This window comes from Notothenia rossii (assembly GCF_949606895.1).
Source record: "Notothenia rossii genome assembly, chromosome: 4".
Lineage (NCBI taxonomy): Eukaryota > Metazoa > Chordata > Actinopteri > Perciformes > Nototheniidae > Notothenia > Notothenia rossii.
Window position 1 is genome coordinate 82,232,201 of NC_136902.1, and position 18,555 is coordinate 82,250,755.

General features: G+C 39.9%; 2 protein-coding genes across 8 annotated transcripts in view; both read right to left on the reverse strand.

Annotated features, from left to right (window-relative positions):
* Window positions 1-13: 13 nt before the first annotated feature.
* On the reverse strand, window positions 14-13,920 carry taf15 (TAF15 RNA polymerase II, TATA box binding protein (TBP)-associated factor). 7 transcript variants are annotated; one of them, XM_079677840.1, is made up of 16 exons: window positions 13,762-13,920; window positions 13,073-13,097; window positions 11,952-11,985; window positions 11,750-11,843; window positions 11,407-11,467; window positions 11,037-11,197; window positions 8,998-9,205; window positions 6,724-6,758; window positions 6,161-6,193; window positions 4,754-4,860; window positions 4,537-4,666; window positions 4,319-4,450; window positions 4,118-4,211; window positions 1,487-1,572; window positions 1,209-1,371; window positions 14-478 (listed from the first exon to the last, which is right to left on the reverse strand). In XM_079677840.1, exons 1-16 carry the CDS (start codon window positions 13,769-13,771, stop codon window positions 439-441), a joined length of 1,413 nt encoding a protein of 470 aa, XP_079533966.1. In that variant the 5' UTR covers window positions 13,772-13,920; the 3' UTR covers window positions 14-438. The 7 variants fall into 7 exon arrangements, with proteins under 7 accessions (XP_079533966.1, XP_079533965.1, XP_079533964.1 ...); XM_079677839.1 differs by having other exon boundaries at window positions 4,325-4,450; window positions 11,022-11,197; XM_079677838.1 differs by having other exon boundaries at window positions 11,022-11,197.
* Window positions 13,921-15,116: 1,196 nt separating this feature from the next.
* The window catches only part of porb (P450 (cytochrome) oxidoreductase b), a 19,470-nt gene continuing 16,031 nt past the window's right edge, over window positions 15,117-18,555 (reverse strand). The window contains exon 9 of the mRNA XM_079673865.1: window positions 15,117-16,571. Coding sequence (XP_079529991.1) covers window positions 16,427-16,571 — 145 coding nt within the window. The 3' untranslated portion in view covers window positions 15,117-16,426. The remainder of the gene's footprint in view (window positions 16,572-18,555) is intronic.

Consider the following 18,555-nt stretch of genomic DNA (forward strand, 5'->3'; position numbering starts at 1 on the left):
ACGAGCACAGGGAAAAGATCACAGTTTTATTTTTAATATTTTGAAAAAAAAAGAACCCAAGTAAAACATGTAATCAGTTCATACAAAACATGGTACGAAGTCTACCTCACAAAAACACCTGCGACTAGAATCTGAGAAGAAATTAAAAAGATGTACAAGGAAATAAAACAAAAAAAGCAGAGGGGGGGAAAAAACAAAAAATACATTTGACCACATGCCAACAGTGCCAATCCGCCCCAAAGTCCCTTTACAGTAGATCAACATCTCCGTCCTGCGCTCAGATGAGCAGTAATAGTTGGGATAGTCTGGCTTTGAAAAAGGAACGTAAATCGGTGATAAGACGTTCGGATAGATGTTCCTTTTCTCCAGGTTCTCCCGAACTAAACCCTCCCTCCATGGCGAACTCAAGGGCTGGAGTGGTTTCTATCTGCTCAACTCCTAGTATGGCCGCTCTCTTCTGTCATCTCGACGGTCACCTCTGCAAGGGAAAGACAGATGTGCGTTACCAGCTGACTTCTGTCATTGAATTAACCGCTACCATAGACAGACAAAGATGAGTGATAGTGTCAATTTCCCCTCATTCACCTTCCCCTTCCTTTCAGTAAAAAAAAGAAGCAGGCAACAGCACTTCACCTTCAGTGAGCAGCAATATATCAACAATTGCAAATACTAATGACCCTCCAAAGGACAAAAACAAAGTGCCCCCCCCCCCCCCCCCCCCCCCCGTAGTGGAATATTTAGACTCTAGACAAATTAATTAGCAGGGAGTGTCTGTAAGAACCTTGGTGAGACTACAGACCCAATCAGATATTGGCAGTTTGTTTACACGAAAAGGGTAAGGGGCAAGAATAGTTATACTCAAATCAGTGAGTGTGCACCATATCAAACAGCCGTCTATTGACACTACTCCACCACAAAGAAAACAATCAAATGTTAAGGCCTTTGCCATGTCTTGAATTTTAAAAGGCAGTGGCAATTCATTGGTGAATGTCTCAATTATTACATATTAAAGAATACTATAAAGATTGATAGAGAACATTTTAACCATGTTCCAGATTCATGTGCAACTATTCAGAGCGATTGCGCCCTACAGTGGTCATACAACCCAACTACATCAGCAGAGACCCACAGATCAAACGGGTGTCCTTTGCATGTGATCAACAAAGAAAATGTGCACACCGCCAAAAACAAAATGTGACTCAACCCACCTTCCTCCCATCTTGTAACCTCCTCCTCCATATCCTCCGCCACCTCCGAAGCCTCCACGGTCTCCTCCACGGTCTCCCCCGCGGTCTCCACCACGGAAACCTCCTCCACGACCTCTGAAGCCACCGCCTCTGTCTCCGCCAAACCCTCCTCTGCCTCCACGGTCTGCGGACACAGCCAGAGGGATTATTCCAGTGAAACAATCGGATCTTTTTCAGCAAGACCAACAGATGGTAGGAAAGCTTTGGAACAGAAAGGATTGAAATAAAGAAGCACTCACCTCCACCAAATCCGGCATCTCCTGGTTTGGGAGCGCCACACTTGTTGCACTCCTGCCGCCGGGCGAAGTTCATGTTGCCACAAGAGCTGAGGACAAAAACAAAATGCATTTAAGACAACATCACAAATGGGGCAAATCGGGGTATGATGGTAAAAAATAAATAAAAATGGGTGAACTGCAATACATATTTTTCTAGACAAATAAAAACCAGATGCTTTGAACAGATTTGACATTTCAGGAGATAGAGATTTTACATGCTGTCTAGTCTGGTTTAATTTAGCAACAAGAGCATGATCAGGGTATATGCAGGAATCCTGAAGTCACATGTAATACCTTTTAAGACCCTTCCCACACATTTTAAGACCTCATCGCCACTTTGAGTTCTAACCGGTTACATTGGCGACACTTTACCTCACATTGACTATATTGATTGATAGCACAACTAAACAGAGTGCAGACAGACTACTGAAGCCTCCTCTCCACATGAACTTCAATCTTTCTGTGAAGGTCAGGTTTAATGCAGTATGCTGCTTTGTTACTTCTGTACTCTGTGCTCTTTCATTCCAGTAAAACTCCTCAGAAACCATTAGAAACCAGTATTTGACCAATAAACAAAACAATTGACAAAACTTTGAAATATGTTAAACTTTGGTGAGCTTCAGCGGGGTAATGCCATATAGGAGCGCCCTCACAAATACCCAGGGGTTAAACTGGGCCGGGGCTGTCCGGGGCTAAGCCCTGGCGCATAGGACGATGCTCTGACGTCATCACCCTCACACATTTGTCATATGTTTACAAAAAACGATATAAAATATATAAGACTTTTCTCGTTCTTAATATAGACTATATTTAGGGTCGATATGTGTTGACTTTACTTTAAAGTAGCAGATCTCTGTGACCGGAGATAGTTTGGCTTAGTGAACATGTGTCTCTTCCTTGGAGGAGCAGCATCGCCCGGACTCGGCGGCTCCTCCGTGCAGAGAGTCTGCACTGCAGCGGTGTTTGTCAGCGACGTGCAGTCAGGGGAGGCACGGATTGGCCATCGGGAGAGTCGGGACTTAAACGCCTGAACTTTCTGGCTAGCACTTAGCATGTGGGACCGGACAGCTTTGATCCCCATTGACAGACTTTTTCTCCCCCCCCCCCCCCACCACCCCCACCCCACAGAGCGGAGCAAGGCAACGAAACTTAAAATAAGAAGCAGAATTTTACGGCGCGCTATGCATGGGGCCGCCTTGAGGGGGTTTCCCGACATGTCGTTTCAGATTGTCGTTGCTGTGGACCTTCTTAATACCTTGGGAAATGCCGTTTAATAGCCTTCATTTTCGTTAAATGTAATTGCTTACTTCAGACCAATGACGGCAATTGAGAAGTCTTAACCAACGCTGGTTAAATTCACATTTTCTAATCATACCTAGACGTTTCAGATTTTAGTTAACCTGTTAACTAGGCTCGAAAATGACATTCCCAGAACAAATGACCATAACTTTGCTTCTGAAAGGAGTAAATTAATAATCTTTTTTCTCAAAGCAATGATAAACCTGTGAGTTGGAAGTAGAAGAGTCAGTCAATATAGAACTTTTTTATTTTAAAGTAAATTTAGATTGAACATAGTAAAAAAGTTGAAATTATGGTGTCGTCCCAAAAAATAAAAAACATTATTTATAGTGAAAAACACCCTTGAATGATGGGATAGTAGACTAAAAGCTTTAGGCATCCAAACTATAACATATAATAAGTCAAGATTGATGCAAAACAAGTTAAATTTGACCTATTTAGAGAGATTTAGCAAAAAAAAAAAACACTTCTGGGGTCATTTGACCTATCTCTGGCCCCCCTTGGTCGATTTTGATGATTGACATCTCTTTTTAACCGTTAGAGCCAATAGAATCGAGGGGAAGTTCCACATACACGTAAACCAAATAAGGAGTGAGAGTGACGCGTAGCCAGAATACCCAAAACAGGAAGCTGTCATACACTCTAGTAGCCATCATTAGCAGCATTAGCAGCTAGGGCTGTACCCTCAATTTCGTTATTCGGATATTCGTTTTTTTCCCTCAAATTGAACTTATTGAAATCTCCAATATCAACGTAAGAGCTTGTGCCTTTTCGGGGGGTTCTAACACTTAACCATAAACGTTGTCCTTTACTTTCTCCGCCTTTATATGTAGATATGACTTTTTCTCCGTTAATCTCCGTCACGTTGTTTCCATAGCAACAACAACTTCCTGTCAACAGCGCTAACTCTCCTTCAAAATAAAAGCATGTCCATACAAAATAGGAAGCCAAGCCAAATTACGTTTAAGACATATACAACTGCAACAAAAGAAACACAATGCAATATCCTTTTCAATTTCAAAGAACACAAATTGGGTTGTATACATTAATAAAAACTATAAAACAACAATACTGTAGAATAACAAAATGAATTCCGGGAATACACCGAAATACATGTGTTGAAGCGGTTCGCTGCTGATTACTGGAAATGGTTTTGGAAATAAATGAGGACTGGTTCATTCATATAGTCATCAACAGTTCCTCCACCACGTAATTAGCCAGGTGTTAAATGCACCCCCTCTGCTGCAGCCCCCATCAACATACTTTAAACATTAGCATCAGAAGCAAACTAACCTGTTGGGACAGGGCCAGTCTCCTCCCTTGATGTCAAAGTTAGGTCCGCCTCCTCCTCCTCCGCCTCCTCCTCCACTGCTGCGGCCTCTGAAACCTGAAAGCAGAAAGCGAACGGTCAACACATTCTGGAGGGGAAATATTCACATGAGCACTTTTCAAAAATAGATATTTGACGCTTGGGGCAGCTTGATTTTTACACACCCCCACCTCCTCCACGTCCTCCTCCTCCTCCTCTTCCTGCACCTCCACCTCCTGCTGCTCCTCCTCTCTGTGTGAACTCGGCTCTGCGGGTGGCAAACGATACTTTGAGAGTTTTCCCGTTAAACTCCTTGCCTGTGATGAAAAGACAAAATATCCGTGAGAAGGATCCTGAACGTTTAGCAGGATTGATTTGAAAAATGTCACAACACTGGTCTTACCATCAAACCAGCTGATAGCAGCTTTGGCAGAGGGCGGGTCATCGAAGGACACGGTACATTCTCCCTTTGGCTGACCGGTGGCTTTATCCGTGTAGATGTTGATCATAAGCAGGCCAGTCTTTTTGTTCAACTAAAATCACAAAATGACGACAGGAGTCTCAGTGGATATTCTGCTCAACACGATGAAAGAATATATTTGTTCAGGTTTCTTCCATACCTTGATGATTCCTATTTGCTTGAAGTAGTCACCAATTTCCTGAACTGTGGCGTCTTCTGACAGTCCCTGGACAAAAATGGTGTTGTTGTCAGAGTTGTCCTGATCATCTGTGGAAGAGATAGACAGAGAAGACCGCAGCAGTGATTAGATATGAGATCAACTGTGTCCATCGAAAGGCGGAAATAAAAAGCAACGACTTCACAAAAGATCATATCTGTATGCGATGCCATGGCAACTCTTGGAAGGCTGCATTACCATCTAAATGCATAAGAGCCAAAGTAAGCAACACTTATAACAGGGTATATGCAGGAATCCTGAAGTCAAATGTAATACCTTTTAAGACCCTTTCCGTACATTTTAAGACCTCATCTCCACTTCGGGTTTTAACCTACACATTACATTGGCCACACTTTACCTCACATTTACCATATACAGCAGGGTTATTCAATTAGTTTGGAATGGGGGCCGGTTGATGAAAATGATCCAAAGCAAGGGGCCGGGAAAAAGATGGCTTGAAATATGAGCAATCATATTCAGAGCTTCAGATACAGTAAATACTACAACAGCATAGTGGAGTGCATATATTGTGTTTAATTCAATCAAACAACATAGCCCCAAGGCCTTTATAGATCTAGATGGCAAGTTCAGAACTCAGTAGGCCGACATGTGACGCTAATTTAACCATCAACATCATTTCATTTAGGTGAAATGATCTAATCATTCACGCAGAGATGCAATATATGACAGGAGTTGTCACTACAGTAGCTAGTAGGTGGGTTCGAAACCCGATCCCGCGGAAGTTCTCAGGCAATGTCTTCCCCTCTCTCTCAATTTAACATCCTCTCTGGAATAAAGGCACTCTGGCCAAAAAAAATAATAATTAGATTACTTTTTAACATTATACTCAAAGGGCCAGTAAATATCACCCCGGGTCCGGATTTGGCCCGCGGGCCACTAATTGGATAGCCCTGATATACAGTATTGATTTTCCTTCCAACTATTTGGACGCAAACTTGCATTTCCCCGTAACGATGTTTAACAACCGACGTAAACGGACCTTCGCGCGCTATCAAGCAGTGAGCGCGCGATGTCCTGTTCAGATTACGTCCAATCCAACGGGATGCCATAAATAAACTACACAGAATCACACTACACACCTACGGCATGATTACATTCAGGCAGAATACAACCTCTTTGGACAATTTATACACTTATTGAAAACAAGCTACAAAATGTAATACCTTGGAAAATGCTCTTTAATAGCCTTAGTTTCCACTAAATTGATTGATCAACTTTTAATACTATTGAAGACCCTGCGGACACCCTGTATAACTCATTGCTGTTTGTACTGCTTATTTGCAGAAACACAACAATTATATTGGATTAACTTCAAGTTAAGATTCTTACCGTGTTCATCCCTTGAGTCCAAGTCTCGAGAGCCTGTAAAAACAGAGAAAAGGTGGAAGAACTTGAGCAAATAAATTTAAGAAACTGTCGCACGGTTTCACACAAACAATTATTAACTTCATCCCTACCAATGCATAATGATAAAGGAAATTAAAGAATGTCCACGTTTACAGCTTTCTGATGGGTGTTTTCATACCGTTGCATCACATACCAACACCGTGCAACAAGAACAGAATCGTTCTGGTTTTGTTTTTTTTGAGCTTACACCAGAAATGAAAACCACCAAAACCTTCTTCGTCCTGGGAACTGCTGTCAGTTACTATCAGCCCTCGTTTTCATGCAACAAACACCATTATTTTACAACTCAGGCTCCTGTTCTTTACCGTATGTGAAGTACTTTAAGAGAAACCCTGCTAAGAATAATAGGTGGAGTCCCATGAGGTCTGGACATGAAAATGGTGGCATTCACTGAGGTTTTTTTTTTTTAAATCCCCCCTTTTTCTTTTTTGCTAACTCAAGTTCTTTCCTCCCCCACCGACACAGTTCTGATGCTCGTCACTTACCACCGTAATTTTTGTAGCCACCACGGTCACCACCTCTGCAGAGGAAAAATTGGAGATATGATGGCTTTTCCTTTGTCCCAACTGAGAGCTCAAAGCTCCACTACATCCCCATCAGTATGCACTCCCGCCAGGGTGTGCGACTATGGTGGAAATGTCTCAAACGAGGAATGAGTTAGTCTTTGACATTAGAGATCATTGAACAGACGACTAGTAAAGCTCTGACTGAATAATCGGGTATACGGTTGAAGACAATACTCACATCGGTGTCACCGTTTACAATAAAGGTTTTTTTTTCATTTACATGACCAAATTGGATACCAAGGGCCGGAAAACCAGCTGAATTTTCTTTCTTTTTTTAACACGAGAAGCCAAATTGGTGTGAAGGGGTGTAGCGACTGATAAGCAATCTTCCACATAGAGCATTTATGAGATCCTTTAACTGAGGTCCAAGTTTTAGTTCAATGAACACCTGTAGTATAAAATGTAGATCCATGTTAACACAACACACATGTTCGCCATCGTCAAATACACAACACTTGTATGAAACCTGTTGAATGTGAAGCAGCTGAAGATGTAGCTCCAGGTCTAATAGCATTGTTTCAGTGGCGTTTCCAACATGTGGTCCTTGAGCACAACAAACACCAACATTGATAATCTGGCATTTCATAGAAGTATGGCTCCTGGAGATTTAATTTTAAAAATATGAAGAAAAAAAAAATGTCTTCCCTCTAGGTCAAGGTCAACTGATAACATTTATACAGGAAAAACTCATCACAAATAAAAAATGGCTTTCACTGGTTTTACGACCAATAATATGAGGCAAATAACCGCCAGTAGTGTGGAGCAACATTTGGAGTTCTTGGATAGTAACAAAGTCTGCACCCCCAGAAGTAAATAAATGCTTTACTTGTACGCAAGGGCAACACAAATATCGCTTAAACTGTGAAGGTTAAAAGGACCCTTTCATGGTAATGTGTGCCATTGTTCTCCTTGCAGAATATTTCACAGCCTCTCAAAATGGCTCTCTTCCCGTTTGAAAGACTGTTCTGTTGAAGGATGGACCAAACCTGTTTGCAATTCTGGGATAATACGTCTGTATAAACTGGTCTCAGGTGTCTAAGAGCTGCAAATTGGGGGGGGATATTCAAGGTGGAAACTTTCCATGGGAATTAAATAAGCATAAAGTAAAAAAAGACAGGGGTCATTTGCTGAGAATGTGTTGACCATGACATGTAAGATAAAGTCCACACTATTTAACCACACCATTTTGCCAAACAACTACCTAGTTTATTTTAAATAGAGCAGGAAATTGTCTAAAAGGTTAACAAATGTTTTACATTAAGAATGAAAGAAAAATGTATTAATTAGAAACACTGTAGTTAGCATGCTCATTCAAGCTATATTCAACATGTTAACGTCTAGCTAGCAAACACTAGCATAATATGACACCAACGTATAAACTGTACTTTGCTTTAGGTTAGGTTCTGATGATTACATATGATAATATAATGCATTCACTTTAGTAATATAATTAAAACTTACATGAACGCATGGAGTCCTTTGGCTGTGAGCTACATGTTTGACAGGAGCATGCACTGAGCATGCAGAGGGTTATGAGATTAACCAAATGCTGGCGAACAATCAGTTCATGTTATATAAGAGTGTGCTGTTGAATGCAGTCCGTGGTTACTATTTAATAAGAATTGATCTACTATAAAACCTGGTGTTGCTTTTTTAGTGCATTACCCCCTCAAATAGCATTCAAATAAAATTCTGATTAATGGAAATATGCAAAATTCTCAAACTTAACTTCCCTTGGAAACTTCCCGACCCTTTGCAACCCTAGTTGTGCTTTTCAAGCTCCTTTCTTTAAGCCTAAAGATAACAGGTAGATCCTCCTAACCTCTCAATAACCACCATTTATGCGATTAGCGATTGGACCTTAACAGCAATGTTGATTAAATACATCCATGCGTTTCATTTAAATTAAATCAGCCTAAAAAATCTGAAGTCTGAAAGGTGAGGCACCTGGAGCGCAGACAAGGTTTACCCATGTGATCTGTCACATTGGAGGAATCCAGTTTGAGAAAGAAAGAAAAAAAGATTTACATTTTTCTTTTTTTGTACCTGTTTTGGGATCTGGAGCACTAAGCAGATGACTGGGGAAATCTATGTGGGTCTAAGTAGTTGATGAGTGACGATGTGTGGACAGGTCATGTCTCATTTCACAGTGTATAGGAGGTACCTTGGGGGCAGTGGCAGTATGCAACTTACCCCATACCAGGAGGTCCTCCTCTTCCTCCACGGTCGTATCCACTACCGCGGTCGAATCCACCACCACTGCCACGGTCGTATCCACCGCTGCTGCCACGGTCATAGCCACCACCGCTGCCACCACCCCCACGGCCTCTGTAGCCCCCTTCTCCATCCGCACGGTCTCCCTGGTCACGTCCAAACCTCGAACCCTGACCCCCTCCTTCACCTGGTGTGCAGAAAGCCTTATTGAGCCACTACCCAAGTTCACTTATGAGTAAAGCAAATGTGTTTCATGGCTTTTCATGTCGCACACAGTTGCCTGGCAAATGAGCAGGTACTGTCGCAGCCACACAGTGTTCAAGTTAGACGAGGCACATTTCTGACCCTCTGGAAAAAAGGGTACTATTCTGACAATCTGGAAAAAGTCATTAAATGGAATTCCCGCTCACAGAAATCCCAGAGAAGAACTAATTAAAAAAGGTATTTACACCTTTACATTCTTGTGAATAATTGCTGCTCCATAAAGAGCAATTTATAAACAATTAGAAACACACATCTTATATTCATACTAAATGGTTGAATTTAGTAGCTCTAGATTTGAAGTATAAAAATGTTTTTGCAGAATTAAATGTTCATAAGAAGAGTAACAATTATGACAGGGGTAGACATGAAGGGTAAAATGCCCTCCGGGCCGGTGGCATTGTATTATCACTGGCCCTCTGGGGGGCCGGTTGAATTGTATTATCACTGGCCCCACCATTGTAGCCACTGGCCCGGAGCATTCGCCCAAAAACAAAAACGACTTATAATGAAAAAAATGAACACATTTGTTGCAATAGTAATTTATGCACTAACTACATTATACTTGTACTACAACATTTGAATCATCAGTTCTTCCTCATTTCCCTCAATTGTTCATATTTGGTTTATTAAAATAATTATATTGTGGTCATTGTTAAAAAATGTCTGCTATTATTATTATTATTATTATTATTATTATTATTCGTATAATGCACTTTCTGCCTTCCTGTCATTAGGAGTTAGACATGTAATGGCTATGTATTAGATTAGAACCTTCATTCTCCTAAACTGCTGGGACATTTCCCTATAGCCTATACCTTTATATGTTCTACTCTCCACTTACTTGTCAGCATAGGTCGGCATTGATGTACAGAGCCGACAGAAGACCTTGTTTATATTGGCATCATATTGAGAGGTGCAGTGATGATGCGTCATAAAACCAGGAAGTATAAGCGGCTGGTTTCCTCGACAAAAATGCAATGGGATTTCTCCACAGGGTTTTGGAAAATAGCTGGAAATAAGGTCTGTGGAAAACAAACCTGTTTGATAAATGCACGTTTTGTTCTGCCGGATAATCTCCACGTTTTGTTACCCTACTTTTATAATTTTCGAATCATAAATCTAACCGATAGATTATAAAAGGGTTTTAGGACGCGTTACAGTGTGGCTAAAACCTTCTCTCCCTCTTCTTCTCATACTCCCTGTCACTCTCCTTTAACTCCTCCGGTGACTTTCTTTTATTTGAAGATTATTTTTTGCCCGGCGCTTGGCCGGTTACCGCTGGTATTAAAAACATTTTGGCGAATGGTTGAGTGGCGCGATAGTCTGTAGTGAAGAAGGAGCGCGCTCCTGCTCACGGGAGCCTGCTCGTGCTGCGCTCCGAAGCAAACAGCTGTTTGCTTTTCACCCAACAACGACAACCGCCTCACAAAACGTTGTAGCGTTAATAAACGAAACAATTTAACTAAATTGCCAGTCAAAATACCACCTGACAAATATTTTTTTTTAACCAATATTTTTAGTGGCCCGAGCGGGCAAGTGGAAAGTACGTTATGCTGGCCCGGGGTGTCTAAATAGTGCTTCCGGGCAAGCGGGCCATTTATAATGTCGAGCCCTGTATGACATATATAGTTCCTTGAAAGAAAAGTAATTGTCTATGTACACGTGAGCACATTTGTGTTGATTTGTGAATGCTTCCAGACAACAGAAGTAGTCCCAACATGAACACAAGTTATTTCTACCTTCGCTCCATCTACCATAGCTGCTGCCACCTCCTGGTGCTGCGGGTGCTGCTGCTGGTGGTGGTGGTCCTCCTCGGCTCTGGCCTCCATAGGAACTCTGTCCATAGCTGTCTCCACCTGGAGCCTGGCTGCCATAGGAGCTTTGCTGCCCGTAAGACGACGATTTGTTGCCATACCTTGAAGTGGTTTGAGCAAAAAATGGTTATAGTTAGCAAAAAACTAAGACGTAAATATTGGTCTCAATTGGTCGTTTTCATCTTTGATCAGAACGGTAAGACAGGAAGTTGTCATTAATTAGTCGTTTCTGGTATTGTTCAATAATGCTAGATCAATTATAGGTGAGAAGTCATGTTACTAAGCTATTGTGACATAGAAAAGGTCTTACCCAGAGGAATCTTGCCCGTACGCATCAAAGCTCTGTTCCGGAGGAGGTTGGCCATAGCCTCCTGACAAAGACAATTCACAAGTGAGAAAGATACTTCTTTGAGATCAATAGCATTGTATAATTCTATTTATTGTACTTTTCTATTTGTATACCTTCACATTAACAAGAAAACACCATGAATATACAACTTTCAATTAACTGAACAAATTCCATCAGAGATATTCTCATAGTTTGGACTGAAAAAGGTTTACATTTTGAGCAAGAATTTAATGACTTAAGATGCATTATCGCAATGTATTATTCAAAGCTGTTCAGCAAATTGACACAGTAGACATGACCGTACCTTGTGTTGCAGCTCCTGGTGCAGCGCCTGGTGCAGCACCTGCACCTGGCTGTCCATAGCCAGGGTAACTCTGTCCATTTCCTTGTCCATAACCCTGTCAATCAGAACGCTTGGGTTTTCAGATTATGATTCTAAAAAACAACAATTTGAATGATAAAGATTACAGCAAACAGGCTGGTGGTAAATTGGGAAAGGGTCTTACCTGTCCACTCTGCTGACCGCCGTATGACCCATAGCTTCAAAACAGAAGACAAACACAGTTAGCTTGTGGTTTGAGATGCATTGAAACACTCTTGAGTCGTTGGTATAAATGTTCAGGGGAAATGTGCCAAATGTTATTTTGAGGTCCAATCAATGCTAAAATGTATTTGAATAAACAATACATTATTCAGTGCATGCTGCGTTGACAGCCTAAGCATTGGCCTCTCTGCTGCATTTAATCTCTGTCTCATAGTTTAGATGCTATTTACTCTGGTAGGAAAGGAACATCATCTTAACACAAGGAGAGTAGAAGGCTAAAATAGCCTATGGGTCCCTCATACCACTAACTAGGTCAGTGTCATGTGACAACACATTGTGCAGCCCATTTCTTTTTTAATATAACACACTGAGGAATGTGTTGCTTTAAATGACTAAATATACCACAAACACTCCTTGGACGTCATAAAAAGTCTTGAGTACATCATTTATTTGAACCCTGATGTCCTGTGTTCATACTAGATGCAACTTCATTAGCAGATCATTCAAAAATAACCAATTCAATAATGAATTTCTCTTTGTCACCATTTTATGTTAGCTTAAACTACAATATTAAAAAGGTGTTGAACTGACAAAACAAGACATTTAACACATTGGGCTTAGAAAAGGTGTCTCGTCAAGTATCTCAGACCTTTTATAGAGCAAACCATTACATTTAGATAATCAGGAGTTCAATATATACCAAACATATTCCATTTAAACACTACCATAATTTATCTCCAATTGCTCCTGCAACTTGTGTTCAATTTGGTTTATGGGCCTACTATGATTTATTTATGTAACTATATAGTTATCTGAAGCTCATGTATAATTATTTATATTGTTGTGCTGCTGCAACACCAACATACAAATAATCAGAAATGGTTTAATGACCAAAAAGGTTTAAACATACAAGGAATTTGCTTTGGACTAAAATTGTGCATACAAAAACATGTTGATGAAGAAAGGAGCTAACCATAGTACTGTTATAAAAAGCTATCCTAAAAACTATTTTAACCACAATTGTAACACAAAATATAGGTAAGGAACAGGGTATAGTGAAATAAAATAATATATTGCCACTACCTCTGTGAGCCACCGTAGCCTGAATCTGAAAGAGAAACAAAACAGGGTTGAATCTTGCAAAAACAACAAAGTGACTATATGCACTGCTAGCTTGATGGCAGAAAATAGGGCAACCGAAGGCCCGTACCCACGCCAATCCACCAAAAATGGCGGTCAATTCACTTTAGGCTAACTCTTGAAACGAGACAAACTACGAAATGTGCACACATGCTGTCCATACCCGGCATGATTATCTTTACATCAACCCATATTAAATGCAAATATTGCCAAAGTATTTTTAAACTAGATGTGTGTACGTTTCGTGTCTCGTTTGGCAGGAAAACATAAGCATTGATATAAACAAAGACGCGTTCATGCTAGCACCTCAAGCTAACTACGACTAGGCCCTTTTCGCTCTGCGGTTCACACATATTATAGATTGTTGGCACATTCATGGGGGTTTAAAGGAGTAGAACTAAGTGTCATACGGGAGTTAACCCCTTTGTGGAAACAAATGTAGTCAAACACACGGCAAAGCTAACTTTGTTCGGTTATTGAAAGATGTTCCAGGAGATAGACGGAGCCCTCCATGGCCTCGAGGTTAACTGCTAATGTAGCTCCTATGCTATTCGTTTGACTTTTTATTAGCCTAGTTTATACAAAAAAACAATGCAAACAAAGATAAACAGACAAAGGACATGTTGGCTTACCAGTGGCCATTCTGTGACGTTGTATATATAGTTAAAATACAATGAAGTGTGTTTCTTCTGATTAGCTGATAAAAACGCTGGTTGAATGTACGCAGCGCCACAGAATTGAGCCGATCACTCTGCGACAGTTCCCTTAATGCTGCTCTTCTTCTTCCTGTTGGAAACACTGCTCCTATTCAACGAGAATTCACAAGGCCGCCACCTGCTGTCTTACATCGGGAGATATCAGTTCAACATGTGTCAATAGTTGAATTTGTCTTACTATTTTTCTTATTGTCCCTTTTTTTATAACAATATAATATTCTACTTTATTTCCCTTTTTTATTTGTATTGTTTTCCTTTAGCTTTTCATTGATTCCGTATTGTATTTTCTTTTTGCCCTGGAAATTACTTTTTTAATCCTTCCTTGAAACCTGAAGTATGTTTGTACACATATACGTGTGTATATAAGAATATGCTGAATTGATATTCACTTTTTTCTATCCCTAAAAACTAAAGGATCATCTTGTTTATGCAAGTCTAGCCCACTATTAACATTGTTAAATAATGAATGCATTAATATTATGTACTGTATCTTAAAGGCAAGATGATCAGATAATTGTACTTGATGTGTGCTTATGTCTAGAAAAAGTCATAGCCTATCACAATCTAAAAAGCATTACATTTGTTTTAGTTAACTTGAAATATTATTAAATTATTTGTAATTTCTTCGTTTTAATGCATGATTAACAATGTCTAACTTTCTCCTGTACCCTGACTGCATGACTCTCAACCTCTTTTGTTGGGGTTCTCTACCGTTTTACTTTTGTGGGTTTGAAAAAGTTTTAAAAGTGTGTTGACATCTTTAAAATGCAGAAATTCTTGTGTTTCTTTAATCCATTGGGATGCACAGTCATTTGATTGAGTTTTGTTTTTGATTTGTAACTGTTTTTTTTTTAAACTGGCATGATTTGCCCTTTTCATGTGCTTCATTAAATAAACTATTTTTAAAAAATCTAAAAAAGTAAAGCTTTATGAAAACTATTTGATCTAACAACCGGCTTTATCATGCCAGTCATCATAACAGATTTAGTTCGGATCACATGCACTCATACGTCATTACGCTGGCTTCTGGGAACAGGCTGCTGACGGTAAGGTCACTCATGATTACAACACAATTAAAACAAACACTGAAGCTCTGTGTGATTCAATCTCCCAACATTACCGCCTCATGAGTATTAGAGTGATGGATCTGAAACCTCATGTCTTATAACATGGAGGAAAGATGGTTGAGATAAAATGTCAAAGTAAATAAGATTGTAGAAGAATTATGCAATCATAAAGTTCAACCTTATTTAATCACAAAAAAGCCAATAAATTATTCCAATTTTATTCATTAAAAAAATGCATGCCTTGAAAATATCAAATAATTACATCATAAAGTGGAAAGACAAATAAGTCACAGTACTGGATAAAGTGACTTTCTACCACAATGAAAGCATAGACGAAGACACGTTATCGAGTTAGTAGAGCGTCAGGGTTTTATATGCTAACTGATAAGGCAGTGTAAAAAAGGCACAGGCTGCACTTCAAATGGTCCGCTGACATCTTCAAACTCCTTTTATTCACACAAAAAGATTGCGATGAGCACCGGCTGACAGAATCTGGGAGATGCATGAACTGTCCTGATATTTCTCGGTCATTTTCTCCATGTAGTGGTGCATAACGTGATAAGACAAAATTAACATTTCATACTTTGCAAACAACCACCATTTGGGAGGCCAGATATGATTTCCAAGACATTTCAAATGAACATTTTACAAATATTACAGGGAGCCTACAGTTCATTTTTCATTACTTTTAAAGACCTGCTTTTATGGAAAATAAGTTGCACATGCTGACGTGCATTTTTCTATAAATGATCTTTTCATTTTCATCACTTTTTGTACCTCTCCAACAGCAATGTTTGCATATCAGGCACAATCTCTTCCAAAGATAATGGCATACTTAGCATAATTGTACCAATGAGGCTAGTTTGTTATATCAACAAGTTTACTTACCAAATTTTCATATATGTTCAAAAACATTTATTATATTTAAAGTTATTTCCGAAGTACTACAGGACGAGCTCTGAGAGAAACTGAAGTTAGCACCCTATCATGTATAAAGCGTCCCTTTTCTCTCTTTGCAACAGGAACAGACAACGCTCCAAATGTTCACATATAATCCAATATTACCAGTTGAGGAGTTATAACAGTTAGATTAAAGTTAATATATGGCAAACTGAAGGACCTTCTATGTTTCCGATTTAAATATTTCTATGTTCACTAGTGGACTTATATCATGTACATTCAGAGCTGCATGTCCATAATGTTTGATAACAGCCAATCACACAAATCAAGTCATGTATAGAGGATCTTAAATCAGACCATAGATTTGTCTCGTAAAACAGGCTGCGTCCAGATACATAATGTAGTATACTTATGAAATACAGATCAAACTGCTGAATGTGTTTATCAAGAAAACCTGCTGAGGTAGTGTTTGCCTCACAATCATGTGCTACTGTTGCTCCCTTGACTAGGGAGGTGAACAATTCTTTAATGGTTTTATATTTAGTCATGATAAAACGAGACACACAATAAAAATAGAACATTTAAAACCACTCGAGCAGTGAGTCTGAGGCTCTTTAAGTCCAGACATCCTGTGAGTAGCGTCCCTTGGTCATCAGTTTCTTGACGTAATCTGTGGCCTGTGTGCGCGTCATGCTTCCCAGCTCCTCCGCGATGTCCTGGAGGGCCGTCTGCACATCCTTAGCCATGTTCTTCGCGTCCCTAGATCAGGAGAAAGATCACGTCAGATTAAAGTCCTCTTTAGGGGTGTTCTGGTGTTACTTTTTCATATTGCTAATCCATCTATTGTAGGATTTTTCCCTTTACTTGTATCTGTTTTTGTAAAAAAAAAAAATCATACTGTTTCCATTTACTGGAATATTTAGCACTTTGAATCAAAAAAGTAATTATCAGCCGGCAACAGTGCATCTACAACTTGGTGGACGTCTTTTTCTTTTGATTCCTAAATGCTGGCAATTAAAAACAATTCTTATTATTCCACTAGGCCATAGTTCAGTAACAGGCGGACCGCGGTCCGGATCCGGACCCAGACGCCAACCTATACGGACCCGGACCTATAATCAATACATTAATAGGGGATTTACATTTTGACAAGGCGATTCTATTTTAACCGCTGCCGAGAAAGAGACGAGTGAGCGATACAGGGAGAGAAACACAGAGGAAGAGAGAGACGAGAGAAGCGGAGAGGAGAGAGCGGTGAATTGTCCGACCGGCCCACTTCGGTAACGGCCCACCGGGAAGACTCCCGGTATTCCCAATGGCCAGTGCTCCCCTGCCTGAAATATATTTTTGTATTCTATATTATTATTAAAAACTAAATAATCAATTATTTAGCTTCAGGGAAGAAAAATAAAAAAGATGTGGGAACATTTTTTTTGTTAGTTTTTAGTCGGCAACTTTTAACGTGACACACGTGACAAGTAACTGATACAGCACAAACACGTATCTCGGAATTCTTTCTCACTAAAAACGCTAAATCTGCTAAACAGATTGAAATAAAGGATGCAGGGGCAGGGCATTATTACGCAGAATCTGTGTAATATGTAGCCAGGAATTAGCAATGCCTTGATAGCCTATACTTCAACGAATGTAAATTCCACATTGTTGGTAAAAATAATATTTGACATCTTAATAGTGTGTGTGTGTGTGTGTGTGTGTGTGTGTGAGATCGCGCTTTTGTGCGTGCTCTATTATATAGTGCCCGTAATAGCGTGCACTGGAGTCCGTTGTTATGGACTGTGTGTGGTTTTGCTTGGTTTATGTCAACGTCACCCCCCGTGCGTAATTACCACATCGGACAGCACCTCAGCACCCCCACTCAAAATACCTTCCCACGCCTCTGATCCACCAGGATCAAAATTCAAACTAAATGTTGTTCCAGGCTAACCAATGAGCACCTGCATGTGTATGAGAATGGCCCTGACACCATTTCAGCCCAGATCTAAACTCTTGGCAGGACAAGCTCAAGCTCAATTCTCGCACTGAACAAAAAAAAGAGAGTGAGGGCTGCAATATAAGAGGGAAAGAAAGAGAAACTGTTCAATTGTTATGATGTGTAAAGACTGATATTGTTCTATAATCGTCTGAAACTGTTAAGTCATGATGTAACACGGTTAACAAAGAGAAAGGGAAACTCAAGCTGCTGCTACACTTTATTTTATTTATCTAAAATTAAGCACTTTTAACATCCACACATTTTCAAAAGCTATTTTATTTATTTTCTTGCAGCCCGAGAGGAACATTACACATATCCACAGTATTTACTGTATATCTGTATTGTTCAATGTTAATTGACAACCAATATTGTTGTTTTTGAATTGTACTTTCTTTATTTGATTGGCAGTCAGCTGTTGATTACATGCAGACGTTGATAAAGCTACTTCAATATATATCACACTAATTCATAAAGCAAGTTAGACATTTTGATGTTCCGGACCTTTGCATGGGGAGATTTTCTCTAACTGGACCTCGTTGAATTTGAGTTGAATACCCCTGCACTAGGCGGTGCCAAAGCACCAAAGATAAAGCGGGTTCCCATTATCAAGCAAGCATTTCCTCCCCAGTGTACGTTCCCAATTCCTTTGAATCAAATGATCACAAATAATCATCCACATCACTTCAAGTGTTCCAATATTCGACAACTAAATGCAGTATATGAAAGTTCGATCTTTTATTATAATACATT